General features: G+C 38.7%; 1 protein-coding gene across 1 annotated transcript; it reads left to right on the top strand.

Moving 5' to 3' along the window:
* The first annotated feature begins 1,286 nt into the window (after window positions 1–1,286).
* JHY (junctional cadherin complex regulator) lies at window positions 1,287–20,674 on the top strand. Its single transcript, XM_085316815.1, has 9 exons — window positions 1,287–1,310; window positions 1,641–1,759; window positions 2,596–3,014; window positions 5,724–6,222; window positions 9,819–9,904; window positions 14,041–14,326; window positions 16,348–16,428; window positions 17,751–17,876; window positions 20,291–20,674. Exons 3-9 carry the CDS (start codon window positions 2,674–2,676, stop codon window positions 20,492–20,494), a joined length of 1,623 nt encoding a protein of 540 aa, XP_085172941.1. The 5' UTR covers window positions 1,287–1,310; window positions 1,641–1,759; window positions 2,596–2,673; the 3' UTR covers window positions 20,495–20,674.
* The last annotated feature ends 712 nt before the right edge of the window (window positions 20,675–21,386 follow it).

The raw sequence follows: 21,386 nt of genomic DNA, 5'->3' as shown, positions 1-21,386 counted from the left end.
AGAGAAAAGCGTTCTGAATACTCTAACAAAGAAGTCAGGACTTTGAAAAACTTGTGCATTTGCACATTTCAGCCTGACACAGCACTTAAGTATTTAACGAACAACCATCAAGTAATTTTATCCGTGACAGACAAGCAATTATAAGGTATTTATCAATAATGAGGCTGTATCCCTTCATTATTCAGTGCTCTAATTTATAAAAGAGGCCTTGAGGTCATTCTGATATGTTGCACTCATAATTAAACAGCTACCTAGAAATATCTTAACAGACAAGCCTCTCTAAGCATAGGTATCACACTTTCATAGCCGCCAACTTCATTAGCAGCTGTACGAGCCGCGCCGCACCCTGCCAGCACGGGAGCGACCCCGAAGATGGCGGCGGTCCAGGCAACGGCTGCGTGCCGCGCGCGCACCTCCTGCCCACGTGACTTTCCCCCACACACACAAAATGGCGGAGCGCCCCGCCCCTCCCAACGGCTGGGCAGGACAGCTCTGAGGGGAGGCGGCGACCTCCTGCGTGGGGCTGAGACGCACAGCGAGAAACCCCGGCAAAAGCCGGGTTTGCCGCCTCAACTCACGGCCGGCTTCAGCCTTACCGGCGGCGTGAGGCAACGAAATAAATTAAATATCCGCAGCGCAGCCATCTAGTGCCCCATCATCCTCATTACTTGCGCTGCTAAGTACCGGCAGATTTGAACTAAGGGGGCCGCTAATCTCAGCCAACAACATAATCTCCTGTTACAGATCCCCTCTGAAGTCATGGTAATTTGCCATCTTCTTAATGGGTTTTTGATCTCGTTGAGATGTAGTTCTGTTTTTACAACGCTGCGCCGTCCAGGAGACAAGCCTCTTCTACTCTGTTCTCGTGCTTCATTCATGTGCAAATTGCCCGTCGGAGCCGCTAAACCGTTTCTCCCTCCGTTCGCAAGCTAGCCGCCTCCCTGCGGCGCGGCCCCGCACCGCCGAGCCTGCGCCAGCCGCTCCGGGCACTGCGAGCAATGCTCGAGCAGAAGAGGGGGCAGCTGCGGCGGGAGAGGGATTCCCCCTCTAACAGCGGCGCAGCGCTTTTTCCTTTTTCCCTCCTTTTCCACCCCCAATTTCGGCCCAGCCCCGTCAGGCGCCACCCAGCAGGCCCGGGCGGTACCACGCTCCCCGCGGGAGGACGCCGCGCTCCCCCCTCCCCCCCGCGACCTTCCCCGTTGGTAGGAGCCGCGCGGCGTCCGCGGGGCAACGCCATGGCGACGCGGGGGGGGGGGGGGGGGGAGGAGGACAGCGCGGCAGGTGAAGGGGGCGAGAAGGGACCTTCGGGGGTGAGGCGAGGCCCTTGGGGGGAAGGGTGGCTTCAGAGGAAGATGAGACCTTTGGGGATGACGGGGGGTTTGGGGGTGAAGCGAGACCCTCAGGGTTGAGAGGGGTTTGGGGGTGAAGGGGGCCTAGGGGTTCGTGGGAGGTTGAGGGGAGTTTGGGGGTGAAGTGAGGCCTTTGGGGGCAGGTTCATGAGGCCGTTGGTGGTGAAGGGGAGCTTGGGGGTCACTCATGACCAGGCCTGCTTTTCTCAGTGGGGCTGAAGGCCCCACTTCGGGTAGGGGAGGGTGTTCCCCGAACACTCGTTATGAACAAGGCATCACCTCCATTTGTAGGTGCTGTAGTTTCCCACCTAACCGAAAGCCATTTTCCAGGGAAAGCTTCGGTACGGATCCCAAGCTGTCCTCTCCAGGCTGCAGGGTGAGCACCCTCTTCTGTCAGTGATTGGCATCAAGTGAGGATGCAGGAGGAACAGTTATGGCCTTCCAGCAGAATGCAAAAAGGCCTCACAGAGAGTAAACTTGTATGAGACAAGCAGTGCTAACCTTGAAAAATTAGAAAATACACTTTTCCTGTCTATAAGACAAACAGTTGCCCACATACTAAAAGTGAAATTCAAGGAACATAAGTGTATGTGTTTATGCCGATTGCTCACACTGAATTACACAACTGTATGCGCTTGAACTTACTAACTCATTTACGTCTTCTCAAAACACTGCCTTTTCCTTTCCTCTCAGTCATTTAATCCTGTGTGTATCCAATGGTGCAAGTGGCTTATGAAAATTTGAATGCAAAGAAATGAAAACAAACTGATTTTCTTTCTAGTTTAGGAAGCGTCTCAGGATTTTTCCTTCTGTACCTCTCTGTCACCCATGCTTTCTCTCTGATAGTTTACATGTCAAGGTGATAACGAAGTTGAATAAAGAGAACACATAAAAATCTTTATTACCTCTAAGAAGTTGTCAGATAAAGTTCTGTTACGTTATCTTAGCTTATTTTTTTCATATATATAAGCATTTTATACATGACTAGTTTTGCTGCCACCACTATTTCATTTTAAAGCAGATTTCATAGTAGTAAGTTATGCATTTGCAATACAGGGACCTTGATATTAATTACTTAAAAGAAAATCGATATTCATAGTAATAGATGAGCATAAAAAATTGTTTTAACTATAGAAGATCAAATTCTGAGCTTAAGCCAATGATATTACCTGTCATTCCAGCTTTTAACAAACATTATCATACAATGAACAACTTCTTTGTTTACTCTCCTGTTTTTCAAATACAGGACTGTTGTATGCCATCAGTGCAAAACACTGAATTCACCACATAGTGTATTTCAGTTTCTTCTCTGCATACTTGCAACATGAGTAAAAGTCATTTTCCTGGAAGAGTATTCATGCAACCACGTTTTTATCCTGCAAATTTGAAAAGACAATCTGTAAGTGAAGGAGACTTAGCTGCAGGTCTGCATGACTCTGAAGAGTCTGACTGTGAAAGCCTTGCTCAAGAGAGACAATATCAGTTAGAACTCCAACAGAGGATTCGTGAAAATGAAGAACTGGTAAGACTGTCTTCAGATGAGTTGGAGAATGACAGCTTAGAAGAAGATAGCTTGGAGGAGACGACTTTAGAAGAGCAAGAAGGAGCTAAGTGTGACACAGATCGATATACAACTGGAATGCAAAAGAATGGTAGTAATGGAAGGTAAGGCATAGGATTTTGGTAGAGGGGTGTAATAGTTCTGACACTTTAAAGCTAGAGCGTTACATTTCTCAGAGCATACATTACACCTCCAAGACCAATTTGTATGGTCAAAGTACTATTAAAGGCCCCTAGGGACTAAGTTACACACAAAATTGTACTGTTTCTTTGTACCTACATTTATAATTATTACATCCATCTCTCCAGCATTGCCCCAATTGTTTGTAATCTGTGCTAAATCACCACTGAAGGAAGGTAAGGTGAAAGCGAGAACATCTCACACGTACCTATACATGCTCCCCACATCTTGGCTCTAGACATTACATACAAAGGTGATTACTGCATGCCTCTTTATTTGCCTCTCAAACGGAAAGGCAGGGAGGTACGAAGTGGTGAGCTGATCTGTGCTAACCCTTACTCTTCGGCAGCACAAGTAAGCTAGAGGTAGAGCATTTGGCTAGTCTTCTGCTGATAAAGGTCTATTAAATGTAGATCCATTCTTACTCTTGTCCGCTTGATTGAGAACCCACTGCAGTCAATGGAAGGAGTTCAGCAACTGTATTGGGCTGTGGATCAGGCACTGCAGTATTTAGCAGTATGTATTGGGTACTGTCTCAAGTCAAGGACTAGAAGGTTCCTGAACTGGGGCTGTGAAAACAAGAGAAAGCAAACACCAGTACTGACATGCACTTTCTTCGTTCAAAAACTGCTGAACAAACCAGGCCAGTTTGCACAGGAAACTTATAGGCAAAATTAGCAGGTTGAATAAATGCAGTTTTGTTCTATAACTACATACATCTAAAATTAATAATTTCAGGGTTACTGTCACCTTTAAGCATTCTTTAAAAAGCATTGACTTGGTACATAAGATTTAATTTGCTGTCATATGCATAAAAAGTTTAACCCTGTCTAAATTGGAAATAATAAATAAGTTTAAAAGGATTAAATTAAACCTGAAGTAATAATAATTTGCAGTTTCAGTTTAATTGTCTACTTAAGATAAAATGGCAAACAAATGACGGCTAAATGATTAATAGCATGCTTTTATTCACCTCTTCAACAGGCAAAATGGTCAGTTATTGAACATTTTATTGTAAGTACAAATTATGTTAATTGTACTGGGAACATACTCTAATTTTTAGTATTTTTTTTGACTGAATACTATGCTGAATGTGAGGCTCTTAATTAAATGGAAATTTGATTTTATTTTGTTTGAACTTAGCCTAGTAAGTACTCAAATATAGTCCATTAACCGGAGCAAATATCACAACATATGCATATGAAACCCCCTCTCTACATCCATTACTAACCTCGGAATTTGAAGAGGAAACACTGCATCTGTTGTTTACATACAACACTTTTGTTGATGAGCACAGAGTCCATCTAACCTTTATATCAAGTTGGGGAGCGAGGAGGGGAATAAAAGGTACACTTTTTGTCTGCAGATGATTAGAGATGAAGGAGCTCTTCACACTCGTTTTGTTCCAGCACAGTGACCTGGCCTGCATAATACAATTGAGCTCCTGTGCACGCATTTCAGCATAATAGAACTCTTTAAAATTATACTCTGTTATTTGAATCATTACAATTATATCGCATATTTCTGTACTCATTTCAAAAACGTGGTCACTTATTTCTGTTTACCTGTGGGGTATCACAGCTATGAATAATGATGTTTTCACTGGTAAAAATCATCTGGTCTGTAATACACAGGATAGCAGGGCACGGATGATTACCTAAATTAAAAGTATTGATACAGAAAACGATTATTATTTAGATGCCACTTACATTATAGGCACATATGTAACTAATTCAGAAAGGATCGATAAATGGTTTATGGAAGTGTTAATCTGTTTAACAATGTCACAGTTTGCAGAATCTAGTTGACCGTTTTCTATAATTAGAGCTGAAGAGCCAACTAGATTTGAGTGTCTGTAAATGTCATTTTGAAAGGCTCCACATTTGTCTGTGTCTAAGAAACAAAGGCTGTACTCTAGGTCTAATTTAGCAAAAACAGTGTTAAAAACTTTCTCCTCTGACTCCTGCTTTTACTGTCCCTTCTCTTGGGAGCCAAGCTGTATGTACCCAACTTAGGCAGTTGATCTTCCTCCTGTTGGATAAGACCATAAGTCATGAACAGATTCAAGTGTGTTCTTATAAAGGTAACTCATCTTTGTTTATGCAGAGCAACAACAAATTGGGCACAAAAGAGAATGAAAATACAAAGCTTTAGGTTGCTCTCTCTTAGGCTGTCAGTTATTTTGAGATATGGGAGAGGGATTTTACCAAGAATATCACTTTTATTTGACAGAGAAGGGTCTCTGATGAATGAGCAACACATACTGCCATATAGATTACATCATTTTAAAGGAAACAACAGAAGCAGTAAGATGCTGTCATTTCAGCTTTTAATTGGTTCAGCTAATGTTTATTATTTCTATTCTGAGTTTAGGATAAAGACTGTATTCCACTGTGATCTGAGTGGTAGGCCAATTTATCATTCACTGGTAAGGAAAATCAAAAATGAAGAGGAGGCTCAACATAAATATTTTTCTTAAAAAAAATTGATTAAGTGGTTTTGATCCTGATCCTGCAAGTTGTCAGTAAAAATGACTTTATACACTGAACTAGTTCATTTGAGCATGTTTCAGAGTGGTTGTCATAGGCTAACCTGTGCACTGAAAACTAATTTTGAGCTTGTTTCTTAAATAGGAAACAACAGTCTCTGGACAAATATTTCAACCTGAGATACGATCCTAATTGGAAAAACATAAAAGGTGTAGCAGAATTTTCTGAAGCAAAAAAAGCAAATCAGGTTCCTGGAAGAAGCAGCATGGAATTTTCACAAGATTCATTTTACCTCCTTTCCAATAGTTGCCCAAAAGAAAAGAATCAGGAGATAGCAAAATCACGAGATACATTCTCCGCGTTTGATACAGAAGTATTAAACTTTCATGAACCAAATGCCATGGTCAGCAATGAACCTTTTAGTTTATATATTAAAGGGAAGGAAGCTGAAGAGGACTATCATTTCCAAGACAGTCCAAGTACATACAGCAGTGCTTTTTCTCTTCACATTCAAGATCGACCAGAAAGATCGAAAAAAGACTTTGTAGCAAAAAATATACAGACTTTAGGATTAGGTACACATGCAAAAAATTCCTATCTTCAGCTACACAGTAAAAAGCAAGTGGCAGTTCTTCAAGAACAGGTAGGAAATTTCTACGCATTTTCTAATTAAACTGATGTACTCTCTATGGTTAAAACAGAATATCTGCATGATCTTTCAGATTTGCGTAATAGTTAAGTAGATTTACCATCTATCCTCATGATTTCCCACAAGCATCTTGTCTGTCCTTTATAGAAGAATTGGCAAGTCATCAGTTACTTGCATCAGCCCAATCAAAACCTATATTCGAAATCAGCCAGTAGATGCTAGTAATGCACAATAGTTGGATTTGGAGGGCCTAGTATTCTTGTGTTTGATTTACATTAAAAATTAAGTGGAAAGGTGGTTAAAGTTCCTGAGAAACAGCTTGGACACAAGTTTGCTGCTTTGCTTGCTGTATATTATGCATAATGGGGGAAGGTGAAAGTAACTGAATTAATACACTGAGTTGTAGCATAGAAAATTCTTAATTTACAAAACTACTGAGATTTTCTGTTTCAAGTGACAGATTCTTGGAGGCTAATGAACAGTTGACACAACACTAGAGGGCATCTGCTGACTACATTACAATAAGTGCAACAGTGGACAAGCTCTTTTCTAGCAGAGCTATTAAGGGCACTTGTTTTTTCAGTTATAATTTAGTTGATGGTGAAAATAATTAGTGTAGATTGATGCTAATTAAAGCTACGTTGATATGATTATGTTTACTGTTTGGGGATTTCTGAAAATGTTTCTTATGTAAGTATTGGAGTCAGGGATCAGAACTTCATTGTGTAGACACTATGCAAAGATAATCTAATAGAAACAACTCTGTTAAACCCAGGACAATGTTATAAGATTCCCTCACTGAAGTAGCCATGGGGACTAAATCCTAGTTTTCAGATCCCTTTCTGTCTGCGGCAGAGCTGCGATGTAGCAGGAGCCTTGCAACACTCACATACAGAAGTGTGTTTCTTTCCTCAGCAAGTTGCAATGCCACCAACGCCACTAAGAGCTGTCAGCTATCTCTGTATTTGCTGAGGATAGGTGGAGGAATAGCTACTGTCTAGTTCTTAGTCAATACTGTCATTGCTCCATCTTGTTGGAGGGGTGAAAGAAGGACTGATAGCAGCATCTTATTGACCAAAGCCTGACTACAGGTTGTGATCTTCTAATAGCAAGCACTATACACCACTGTCAGCTTCTGTGAGGTCCCATGCACAAGCATGCACTGGAACTGGGGCGGGGGTGGGGGGGAAGATGTTTTAAAACTCTCTTTAGACAATTATTGACAACACAGGAAGAAATCCAAACCTTGTTGTCTCAAGACTCATGATTCTCAGTTCAGCAGTTAAGTCTTCTGTGTTAGGCCAGTTACCTTACCTGAAAAACTTAATCAGAAGTACAAGTGAACAGAAAAGCAAGCAAGTCAGACATCTCCTGGAGCACTGGCACACATTCCAAATGCTGTTTTCCCCAAACTGGATTATTCTGAGGTTTGCAGGATGTTGAAGCTCTCTTTATTGATAAAATCGCAGGTGGCTGACAGGTATTGTGGTTATGAAATAGTGTTTACATTAAGGTAAGTGGTTTACATACAGCTTTATTTAACTAGCATAACATTGGGTAAAAGATTTGTAGGCTTGTTCTTACAAGATTTACAGCTGTTACCTCCGTGCATAAAGATAGCAGCCTATATGTACCAGAACATACCATAAATGTGCATTGATCTGTATGTTTACTAATTTATATAACATTTTATACAAGAGCAAGTTCTTTGCAGTGTTGCCTGATTCCTTAAGAAGCTGATGATGAGTTTCTTTGAGAAAGAGAGAGAGAGAAAAGAGAGAGAGAAGTAGCAGCCCAATCTAGCTCAGCTATACTCAATATGAGTTGCTTTCCTACCTACAAGCCCCTTACTTCAAAGCAAGGAACATAATGTACAATTTTTTAATGGCTCTAGACCAAGGCACTCAGACTCTCTGTGCACTGCGCCTTACCTCAGTGTAAACACCTAATCAAGATTGCCTGCGCTTCAACAATAGCAGCCAAATGCAATTCGAGAACCACAAGCCTTTGAAGTCCTCACTGCAAAGGCCGGTTTTCTAGTCTGGGATAATGACATGCCATGATTGCTGTCTTTGTTGTATCTTTTCAGTAGAGAAGCAATTATGGGCCTCAATTTAACAGAATAGGCATTACACAGCTTATGATGCTCAAAATGCAATTTCATTTGATCATTTTCTCAATTTGATTGGTATTAATAGAATAGTTCACAAAAAATGCTGGCAGAGGTTGTGTCCTGTTCCTCTTTCAAAGAGATAATGTAGAAGTATGCTTTACCTGCCCAGTAAACTATCAATACAATGAGTCAGTTGGTTCCACCAAAAACATCTTACTGACTGCAAAGCTGCGTCTATCCACAGTTCAGGAAACCTGTGTAGAAACTGAAGTTTTCTAGAGATCAATAGAATGTGCATCGCTCTTTGGTGATTTGAGGTTTAGCAATGTGATTCACTTGAAATGGCTGCAATAGATTCTCCTTACCTTTTCCTAGTTCTCCTAGGCTCTCACCCCCAAAGATGTTAGGCTTAGCTCCCCAAAAGGATTAAACACTTTCTTCACGTTGATTTCACTGTGATAATGTTCAAATAATAATTCCGTTGGTCACAAATATCTCCTCAGTGTGAATTTTCCTGTGTTAACCAGTGTCATTCTGCAGTGATGCATATATATTCCTACCACAAGTATTGGCCCAGCACATAGTTATCTGTAGTCTCTTTGTCATGAGACTGCTTGACTGCACACAGATTTGAGATCATACCTACTGTAGTACTTACCAGGATAATGTGGCATAGCAGAAGGGTGGAAAAAAGCATTCTTCTTCATGAAATTGTGTGGATTGAAAAAACATACTGAAACACTTGGGTCTCAAAAATTATTTTTCATTTTGTCATATTGATGATGATATTTTCTGGCTTCAAAATCTGTAGTGCCACCAGCTACCCTTGAATAATTGCTCAGATTTGATTTCTAGCCACTGGACCGCCATGATTGTAGCAATATAGATGTTCTTGTATGTGGGCTTGCAGTTCTGCACAGACTGTTTGATATATTGTCAGGCTATACACCGTTCTGTGGTTACTCCCCATCCTTTTCTACCAATGTTAGTGTACTTTGCGATCTTTTTCTTCCATGTGACTGCATTGTTCAAGACCTTGCTATGGTTTATATCGTCTATTAATGTCTTGGTACACTGGCTGATTGCCTGGACAATGGCAATTGTCTAGTTACTCTTCTGTTAGTAGGTACATCTACTGACTCTCATATAAATTGAGAAACCCGGGCATTTGAGTGTGTCTGTTACAAGTGGATTTCTATGCTGCGTACTTCCTGCAATTTTCTTTTCTTCTATTCCCTTTAAAAGCAAAAGAAATATCCCCTACTACCATACTGCTGTTACTTGTTTTTCTGCTCCTTTTTATTTGATCTTTATTTAGCCATTCATTTTCTTGTTATCTATTATTCAATGCCTAACTTTACCATTTCAGCTTTACTAGGGTACAGATTATTTCTATTCTTCTTCCCGCAGGACTTTCTAATACTTTTATCTGACGAGGCCATCTTTGTGTGTGGCCATAAACATTCTTGATTTTTAGGTTGCAGATACTAAAGCTGTTGATGAAGAACCAGTTCAGAATGTCCTGCCATTTCAGAACATGAAAATGGATCCTGAAGACAAATGGTATCTGAAGTCACAACAGCTCAAGGTTCTTTTTCTATAAAATGATACATGTAAAAACATATCAGTTTGAATATTTCAGTCTGTAAGGCTTATTACTTTTAAAATACCAATTCCTGAATATAAATCCTTAGATAATTACTCACTCTGATAATTCATAAAAATTTAAAGCCTGTGCTGCTTTATATACTAAATGTTTTTGAAACAAAATAGGTCTCCTGATCCCAAGAAATTCTGAGCTTAAGGAATTACATCTACTTAGGACATTACTTGGTTAACAATAATGTAAAAGGGGCAAACTAGTACATGGTCATTTTTGATAGTTCATGAGGATTATAAGATAGAACTTAACTACTGTTGTATTCCTTGTCCCCTAAATTTATAGGTTACTATAAAACAGAAGAGAGGTAGAAAGGCTTGTGGTGAGCTCTTGCTTACAGTTAAGTCTGTAGATCTGTTTTATGCTTGCCTTTCAAACCAGTGCAATGAATATTCTTTGGAGCAGTAACAGAGGAGACCAGGTGTCATCACTGGTGAGAAACCAAGCACCTCAGAACCAGAACTTCAAGCTAACTAGAACTATTATTAGCAAACCTAATTTATTATCTTTGTATCAAATGTATTTGATGTAATTCAGGCAGACTGTTTAAATTCCTTGCTGTTCACTTAAGACTGGAAGCTGCACTTCAAGGGGTGAACAAGATTTTATGCTGTTGTTCATTGCAAGAGATTTGCTTTATATATGAAATCTCAGAAGTAAAGAGGTGTTTTACAGGGCTGCTCATTCTATCTCAATGGGAAAACATTGGCCTAGTCTCAGTTTGGCAGCAGTTCATACTTTCCACCGGTGGCACAGTATGCCGGAACATTAATCGTTACTGCAGAGGTTGAGCTAACAAATCATCATCTTGGCACCAGGAGGCAGGATTCCCCAGTGCTAAAGCTTTCACCAAAACATTCTTCTCTACATATGGATTTAATACCTACCATTAAGCAGTTATTCTGAGTGTGTATGCTATGTAGTGATTGCAAGTGTTGCTAACAAAAGAACCCTAGAGAGATAGGAGGATGAAATGGAGGATTTCAGTGCTGACAAAGATTAAATGGACCGAGAATGCATTTGTGTATTACCGAGAAGGAAAGCCATGTCTTTCCTCCAAAGAGGCAATACCTGATGTTTTAATTAGAACATTGTGATTCTTAAACAAACTCTAGAGTATATAAATAAATAAACTTTAGAGTATATCAGTTTAGCTGAAGAGAATTGTCCTGTTCTGCTTAAATTCTTAATTAATTATTAATTTAATTCTTAAATTATTCCTTATCATTTGGATAATGTTTTGCAGGACCTGCAGGGAGGAGTACTTGGTTTAGAAATGAAATCATTTCAGTCATTGACATCAGTGTGTTTCTACTGTGGACCAGTCTAGCAGAGTGTACATAACCATCTCTTTATGAAATTTAATACAATTTATTTTCATTAGAATTTAAGAAAACAGAACTAATTTGATTTTTGAAACATTTTCCCCAGGTGGTTGGCAGTGAACGGCCATGTGTCTAAAGGATTGGAAATGAGTAGTGCTAAGCATTTAAGGGTGATGTACTAGCTCATCCATTTTTGCACCTCATTCAGATAAAGCTCACTTACTTGATATTACCAGGACATCATTTCTCAGATATGGTCTGCATCTTTAAGGAGCCATTTTTATAGTATTGCCTGTGCAGCACTATCCACTTGTGCAACACCTGAAGCGAATCTGTGGTTCTGTTCTTTACTAGGAGTGCGTGTGGTTTTTAGCTTCAGGTTAACTGTAGGCCAGGGCATCCTTTAGCATAGCCATGAGCATAATTTACTAAGTCAGATACAAGCTGTCTGGAGTGAATTTGATGGATTTAATAAGCCTTGGGCAAACTGGCCTAACTCGTTACCAGTGTGCTAAGGAACTGTTATTCTGGTTACGAGGACCAATACCCTACCTAAGTCTCTTTCGGGTCCTTCTATCAGGGCATGTTTTATTAATTTAAAACCCAGAACCTGACAAATGGCACAAAGTAAGACTATTCTCCATACTATACTAGATTTTAGGGCACAGATGCTTTTCATTTTACAGTTCACTCTCTGCTAAGATCTTGTTTTTAAAACAAGTTTCCATCCCAAAACTCATTCAGCCATATAAAATGTCACCATAACCCCATACTAGCCGAGAGCATAGTGAGAGCATAGGTCAAACAGATCTGGCTGGCTCCAGACATCCCTGATTTTTAAAGGGACTAGAGATTATACGCTCCAACCTGTTTACGCGTGTTTGAAGCACCACATCAACACCTGCTCAAAGTTTAGTACACATTCAGAACTCAACTTCACTGTAATTTACACAACTGTTTAAGGACCATCTAAAATAGTAATATTGTCCTTAATTAGAATCATAAGATAGTTTAGGTTGGAAAACCTCTTCTGGATGTAATATAGTCAAAACTTCAGTTAATCAGTCACAAAGTTTGCAGAATGCTGAGAGATAGCTAGATGAAAAGTATTATAACAGGGAAAGATTACCTGTACATTTGTAGATTATTGATTTTAATGAACATATGCGATACCAACCACTGAAATTCACCGTACTTGTGATAACTTGTTTTAGGATCACCAAAATAAGCAGCCCCAGAGAAATAAAATAAAATCCAACCAAAGTCTCAAAGGGAGAGCTTTCCCCAGAGATGATAGGCAACAACTACCAGGAAGACCAGCAAAATCGAAGTCTCGGCACCACAGACACCTCCAAGTATCAGAATTTCAGACTGCTCCCACACAGGCAGCAGAACAAGACAACAGCAGTGCACTGCAAACATGGCTGTGTCCAAATCCTTCTGTTGGCCCTGGTACTACTCACTTAAGTAATTTCCCAAATTCAAGACCTTTTGCTAATCAGAATTTTGTCATATCTACCTATCCTCTTCATCTAACACTGCATAAATTTAGCCCAGAGTTCATGTCTCCAGCATACAACAGTGAGGAGAAATATCATCATGGTCCTCCAAACGGACTTCCACACAATCAGCAACATTTATACAATCATGCCATTTTACCATTTTTTCCAAGAGATGACAGTACCAATGATCAAGCACACCCATATCAGAGGAATAATTCATCTATTTACAATGTTAATTTTCAAGAATTGGTAAAGGATCAAGTGTCACTTCAGGATTGCAAAAGACATACTTATGTGGATAAAAGCTATCACAACTATGCTATCTGTAGTTTATGGTAAGAATATAATTGCAATATTATTGTAACACTATGATGCCCAAATAAATTAGAGATGGACCAAAAAAAATAAGTCCAAAATGTTACGTTCTTATATGTGGTATACCTATCGCGATCAATTATTGCTAACTTAAAAATTCATTATAACTATTGATTTTTAAAATATTTTATTGGAAAATAACATTTCTATATTCCATGCTCCCTTGTAGGCAGAATTTTCTGTGATTGAACGTTTACCTCTGAAAGGCTAAAAGTGAAACTTAAGAACAAGTTAGTAAAGAGACATGGATAAGTTAAGTCTAGTCGATTGCAGGGACTTACATCAAAACCTGCCTTCTGGAGTGAATGTCCAGAGTCACTCCAGTGCCTGTTGTGGGTTGCCACCCAGGCTCTAAAAGTTATTGACATTTGCCATTCTGGATAGCCACAAGTGTTTTTACTGATTTGATAGTCATTTTAAGCATGCTTTATTACCATAGGAGTCAAAAGCTTTTGTGCAAAAGTTCTGAAAATAAAGTTTGGACACTATTGACATGGAAAGGGCATGAACTTCTAAATTCAGTTGCACAGAATTTCATTTGCCCTGATAGTTTTATTTTAACTTTCAGCTCTTAGCAGGTCTGAACCAAAGCCCTTTAAAGGCAGTTTCCATTGACTTAAGCTAGCTTTGCATCAAGCTGAAAATTTCCCCATCTATAATTTTTCCATTTCATTTAGACAGTCTTCATATGCTTCAGTGCAAGCAAAGTGAAATTCCCATGTTTCCATCTTCATATATATTCTCTGAGCAAGGATGATTCTATGTACAGATTGCTTGTTGAGCTATCAGCTATTAACAAATGAGGGTTTTTTTATATATATCTTTTCTTTTTTTGAGGCCTTCCCACTCTTCTACTTGTAGTTCACTAGCAGCTCCTTGTCCAGCTTCCCAACTTACAAAAATTATGGAGCAACACCATCAAGAAATCACTCATTTTACAGAAGCACACTTAACTGACAGGCACTTGTTCAACCTACTTCCACCTATAATCACACAACTGGAGAGCGACTCAGAGCTAAATACAGAGAGAGATGGAGGAAGTCGAGTGAAAATAAGCCGAAGCAACTCAGAAGGATATCTAATGCAAGTGGAAAAGCAGAAACAGCTTAAAGTCAACAAGAAGGTAAGAAAAGAGACATGGATTGGAAGACAGTTTTACTGTCTTTTTGTTTCCTCCTCTGTTTAATATTTTTTTATAATAACCCAAAGGCCTTCATGCAAAAAGGAATGGGGAAGGGAACTATTTTGTTTTTATATAGAGTATGAGCTGACACACAATAATTTGCCTGGAGCGTTGAAAACCAACAAACTATGGTGGAAACAGACACTGAAGTTGAAGGTATTTACTATTAATTCTTCTGACCAAATCATTCCAGTCGAGAGAACGAGGCCAATTCATGATCACCTATCCCTGCCTCACTTTCAGACTTGAATAGCTCCAAGAACACAAAGAGCAGTGTTTGTCCTTTAAGTTATTCTAGTGATAAAATGATTCAGAATAAAGCTATTTGTATAAAGCAGCAGGTAGCTAGGCCTTAGATCTGAGAAAACCATTATCCTGGTCATGCTCATTTGCTAGCCAACTCAGATCTCTTGGTTTCCAAGGAAATCAAACTGAACAACGCCAAACTTAGAGGCTTTATAAAGCTAACGGCATAAACATTATTACAAGTCTGCTGACAATCTCATTGTGATCCTTATTAAAACTGGATTCTTTTGTCTTTTCTGTGTGTCCAGATTTCATACTGTACCCACTTAACACAGATGCACTGGAGCAGCATAGAGATATCCCTGTGTGTCCATGACAAATTAAATGTTTAAGAAGTTAGATTCATGTCTCAGGGCAGACAAGCTAAGCTAGAATAATTACTCATGTGCTTCATCTAGGAGGCAGTTTGTGTATTGCTGCTTGAATGACTCTAAGAAGAATTAGCTGGATTATGATAGTAACTACAGGGCAGATTTCCTTCCCTGCTTCCCCAAGTTCAAACCATTGTTTCTGTTCTGCATTTTCTGTAGATTTCTCGCACCTCCTATCTGAGAAATGCTATGGAGAATAGGACTGTTTATGTCTCACAGAATGATCCAGCTTTTCACAATAAACAGATGCACAAAGTCTTACTCATTGTATGCACATTTTGGCTTTCAAAATACATTAGGAGTGCAGAAAGCCTGATTTTGTTGTATACAGTGAAATGGTTAGTTCTCCTCAGTACTTCCAATTGAAAAAGAGATGTAAATATATCATAAAATAGAAGGGATAGCTGACACAATGAAACATCGGATAGAAATTTCAGTGCATAGGTTTAGTTCCTTTACAGTTGAGTGCATGTTGAACGTGTCCTTTTGGGGGGGCAGAAAATACATTTTTTATTTGCACCTAGATATTTTCTTGGCATTTCTGCATTACTTCATGATTTAAATTAATACAGAGCTGCTCATAATGAGTTTCCACTGACAAGTTTTTAGAATATAATTCAGTTTTTAAAAATAGTCTTCTTGAAATAGATTTAAATGGATTCGTGAAAGTATGTTGTTGGTTTTTGTTTTGTTTGGTTTATTTTTTTAGTAATGTCACAAAAAAATCCAGTGACGTTGCTCATCACTTCCTTTTTGTCTATGCAATTGTAAATCTTTTGCTGTGCTGCAAGGCAGGTATTTTTCAACTTTCTATGAGCAATTGTTTTCAATTGCATTGCAGTTTTGAGAATGAAGAAAGGTTACTATTACAATAAAATTTGCCTGATTTTTTTTTAGTTGCCAAAATTGGATATTTTTCTCAACTTCTCTTACAACTGTTTCTTTGGAATTTCGTGTTAGTAAGTGTCAAATGGGTTAATTTAAGCTATCTAAAAATAATGCTCAAGGAAGGTCATTTTTGATGGAGAAAGTGTTACTTTGTAATTTTGATGACTGGCAATTATCCATCTAGTTTCAAAGGAAAGATGGTGTAATTTCATTTTTGCAATTAATTCAGTCTTTTTGGTCACTTACAGCCCCTTAAGTGAAACAGTGCCAGAGCTAAGGTTAAAACTGGAACTTGAATCCTGCTTTTATGTTGAGTGTCCACTACAAGACTTGTCTTAATTATGCTGTCTATGAAATCATATAGAGGAAAGTCTGTCACCGCTGTTTGTTTTTCAGCCATATAGTTCAAAAGCCTACATGAATCTGAATGTACGACTTGGAGGACTTGGACCTGACTATGAAGCAATCAAAGAGAAAGTAAGTTGTTCTCATGATACGGTACACTTCTCAATCATGCCAAGTGACTTTAGATAAGGGAGAAAGGCAGTGAAATCATTACAGTAGCTTTTGTTTCTCTGCTACATTTTGTCCTTGACTTGCAGCCTACCTCCAGTTCCTAAAGAGATTCAAATAGAAGGAAGACAACTGTATTATGGAATAGTTTCAGCCCTCTAATTTTGTAGTCCCTGAAACAGGGATTAGTTCAGAGTTCAGCAGAGCTAATTGCAGATCATGAAATCATGCATACAGTCATGTGACTGAGTTGCGTTGTCATTCCCAGTGCAGAAGTTAACATAGCCTAATCTTCAAAGTGGAAGCGAAAAATATAAAAGTACAGTAAATGCAAGTAGTAAATAGCTGGATGAACTTTACTTACTGTTAAGCACGTGTCAGGTATGACGCTGTTGAAAAGGAAACATTGCTCAGAGCAGTTATCAGAACAAGTATCTGAACAATTAGCATCATTAGACTTGTTCTCTGCTATCAAAGAGGTTCTGGTAGCAGTTGTATGTCTGAGGTGTTGCAAATCATATCCTACGTGGTTTGAGACCCTATTAATCAGCCAACAGATGCTTTAGATGGTATTCTTTATACAAACATCATAGGACAGCAGGAAGCAAAAATGATAAAATGATCATCCCATTGGAGTAATTGAGAAGCTCCTGTGATTTCTTAAGCCTTGCAGTAAGTGAAACAGCTTGAATTGGAATGGATAGAGTGGTACATAGTGCAGAGTTCTGTGCATCTTTAACACTTCCATAACACTTGTGTAACCTGTCATGTCAATGGGGTACTGCTGCCTTGAAAAGAAATTAATTAACATTCACTGACAAATGGGGAGAGGCAGAGCATGCTGCTGAATTTGAGCATAATGAATAGTTGGAAACAAAAGAATAGAGTATCAGTTAAATAAACAAAACAGGTCATTCAGGCCTTAAAAGTAAGTACAGGGATTTTAAAAGTCATTGCAAAAGTGGATAGAGATCAGCACAACCATTTTAGAATGGAACAATCACCAGAGAGTAAAGATGCCATCTGTTGTATTTCCATCAAGCTCTATCCTAGATACAATCCAAGAAAGAGCTCTTAAAAATAAAGAGTGACTCTTAAAAAAAAAAATAGAAGAAGAAGAAGTGCTATTTGTCAGCGTTTCCTGATGTGTTCTGCTGAGGAATGATCAACAGCATAACCAGGTTGAACAGCAATAGGGGTGTAAATGGAAGACTCCAGTGGAAAAAATGCTTCATTGATGGATCCACTGAGATTTAATTAACTACACACTTTTTTCTTTTTGTCAGAAAGAGAAGTTAAAGCAACAAAAAGAATATGCAAAACAAATTAAGGAACACAACATGAAAAACACTGCTTCTGTTCAAAGGTTGCCTACAAAACCCAAGGTTACATGCTCAGTATCAAGACAGAAGGTAAGAAGAGAGTCCCTTTAAAATGCTTGCAGAGAGAGATCATGGACTTTGCGTAAAGAAAAAGAAAAGCAGGAAATATAACTCTGAGTATGCTAACATTGTTAACAAATTGCTAACATTTTGATTTTTATTTAAACAGTGCTAGGGACTTCTGGTTCCACAAGATCTTGGCAAGTGCTCGTCTCTGGCTATGTTCTGTTATGGCTATAGATGTATATCAAGAACTGTGTATTTTTTCTGAACACAGCAGCAGTGTTCAGTCCATGCAATTCTCCATCCATGCTATCACCACTCAACTTGGCTTAACCAGCTAAGTCATGTTTTCCTGGAGAAAGAGGAGTGTGAAACAAAGAGGAGCACAACATCCACCAGAACTCTACCCAGTACAGCACATGCCCTGCATCACATCAGCAGCAGAAGCCACACTGCCTGCAGAGCAAAGCAATCTTTTTGTTAGTCTATTATCCACCTGCCTGTTAGTCTTACTCACAAACTCACTCACACACTCTCTCACTTCATTTGCATAGCTACAATAATTGCTCTTATTTTTTTAAGAAAATGCCATACATAAACAAAGAGTACACTGTTTTCCATTTTCAGGAAGTAAATGGCATATATTCTGTCAGATCAGTTCTTCAGGAGCTAACCCACAAGCAACTGAAGGCACACTAACAGATGAGTTAGGTTTAGCTCAGTTTGTTAGAGCGTGGTGCTGCTAATGCCAAAGTCACAGGTTCAGTCCCCGTAAGGGCTATGCTGAAGGTTGGACTAGATGACCTCCAAAGGTCCCTTCCAACCTTACCGTTCTATGTCTCTCTACAGTGATTGTTGAAGAACTCCTCACCTGAGAAGAGAGTAGTTTTTGAGTTTAGTATTAGCTTAATTACTCAGTTACTTGTTCAAACTTCACATAAACAGCAAAGAGATGGAACAACACTCTTTTTAGATGTCAGAAGGGCCTTGGATTTTGATTTGTTTAGGCTCTTCAGAAGACCTACCCAACTCTCTCTTTCACTAAGAACCTAAGATAATGCAGCTTCCAGTTTAGACTTTACTGTGTCTCTAAATGTGTCTAGCTGAAAAAAAATACAAAAAGACATCACAGTTTAAACCAGGACACTCCAGTTTCAAGATTTCTGTAAGACTATTCCCATTCTCTGTTCAAGGCAACCCTCCAGGTTTCCTACATCTTTCAACACTATTTGGCAATCCTCCAGATAGCTACTTTGCATTCGTCTTTTGGCACAGCTCTGATCAGCTTCATTGAGACGCAAGTCAGATCTAGAACGACCATTTGAATGCTCACATTTTTCTTTCTGGTTTTTGACAGTTCAGTCTATCAGGCAGTAGAGGCTAGGCCATTTAAACAGAGCTTACAGACTTCTTGTCTGCGTAGTGTAGTGTCTGCCTCCTTCTCACATACATGTGAAAGTTTACCTACTTGCTGCTCCAGAAATAAATACAAGGACAAGTATATGAAAAAGAAAAGTGGTCTGCCACTGTGGGAAGTGCAGTTCTTCAGGATGTGCTGTCCCTTTCTGTATTCCATTGCTCCCTTCCTTATGTTTGTTCAGTATTTACATACACATATTCAGCATGCCTGCAGTAGAAAAGAAGTAAAATCATGGTTTATCTCACACTGTTCTTCATATTCTCATTATTGGAAGTGTGGCTCCTGGACAGACTAAGTGTTATTGATAAAGAAATTTCCAGTCACAATAAAGTGTGCTTAGTCATAACAGAGCTTGAGGTATTCTGCGAGAAGCAACTCTTTGTCTTGCTCTGAACCAGTTATCTGTTAAGGGTTTGCATGTTTAATACCATCTTCACTTGTTCAGAAAGCCTCTCTTGTTCAGAAGTGTGTTACCTTTGAAATTAGAAAGAATTTGGCAGATTCAAGAGAATTTGAAACAATTACTTGGACTTAATTTCAAAACTTGCTGTATTGTTTTAAGCCTTTTGATACATCAGTGCCTTAGAATTTGTCATGCAAGCGCTCATTTTCCAAATCTTGTTGTATTAATTTGTGGAACTCCCTGCGACAAGACATGGCTGAGGACAAGAACTTAATGAAAATGAAAATTTTTATGTTTATAAACATACTAGACTAGTGATACATTTTATTTTTTAAAAAAGAAAAAAAAAAGAATGTTTAATGCTTCGTTGTGTAAGATGAGCTCTGGTGGGGAGCGTCAGAATGTAAATCTCCTTAACCTGGGTTGTATTGCACACTGCAGAGGTCTCCTGCAGCTGCTGCAAAAGCATCTAATACTGAACAGTATTAGAAACAAGATTTGGGTTAGGAGAGCTATTAATTTGATTCAATGTAAAAACACCTAGATTTTCTTCCACTTTAGAAGTGTTGATCAGTTTTTCTTTTAAGTTTCACAGTTATCTCAATCTTCATATTTTAGGCTCTGGAATATGCTAAGAAGATTCCTAGACCAAAAACTTTTGCAAAAAGACAACCAGATGAAGAGGTGAAAGACGAGAGAGTTCTGTCACAGATTTTAAGAAGAGACCATTTACCTCAAATTGCATCCCTGGAAACTTTGCAAGACAGACATGAGAAGGAGAAGCAAGTTGTAGCTGCTTTCAGAACCCTTCATATCTTATAAGTAATTTGAAATGATTAAGGATATTTTCGAGACAGAAATTATCTGAACTGTTTAATTATGAGCTATTGCTACCAGATGTTAAGCTACTATCCCACATAAATATAAAGTGGGCTGTGTTTTAATCATTTTTAAGTTTTAGAATCAGTTCTAGTATACCTAATTTTTAAAAATGTAAACAGTTGCCTGTGTATCATTCTAAATATGATTGTCTATGTTTGTGGAGTTTTTTTCTTCCCCTCAAAATCATCTGATCTAGCAGTTGCATCTTTCAGATTAATCAGTTATTGGCTTATCACAACTAGATCATTTTTAAACATGCCAAACATACAGGCATATTTATGAAACATTAGTAATAAACGGTCTGACTTGATGGTCTTAATACCAGCCATATTTCTCTTTTTAAAGTACAGAGGAGACTTTGGCAGCCAGCCAGAAACACAGCCAAAAATAATCCAGTGCTGGTAAGAAAGAGAGTAAAAATATGCACCAAACATATCAATTGGTAACGATACAATGCTAATTGTTCAGCTGTTCCTCTGTTATCTGTTAGTAAATCGTTGTCACAGCAAGGCCAAAATTATGGAGCTTCATCTGGGATAGGGAACTGCAAACCAAGTACTGGCTGTTCATGCAGACAATCTGTTATTAGCCAGAAGCTGTTGAAAAATACATCAAGTAACTGAGGATAATTGAGAGCTACATGTTTGAGAGGAAACAGCTTTTAACAGATTAAATCCATAAACGTAACAACAAACAGATGGGTTTCATGTGATGGTTCGATTTCTTTAACTTAGTAAATCATGAATTAAGTCAGCATATGGAATGTGATTAGAAAACACAGCAAGGGAATTTTGAAGTAAACAGCACTAAAATCTCTTAGAAAATAGGCCAT

Source organism: Rhea americana, unplaced genomic scaffold (genome assembly GCF_003343005.1).
Source record: "Rhea americana isolate MKP2758 unplaced genomic scaffold, rheAme1 scaffold_48, whole genome shotgun sequence".
In the NCBI taxonomy this organism is placed as follows: Eukaryota; Metazoa; Chordata; class Aves; order Rheiformes; family Rheidae; genus Rhea; species Rhea americana.
The sequence above is the reverse complement of the archived record's forward strand: the minus strand, read 5'-3'. Positions and strand labels throughout refer to the sequence as shown.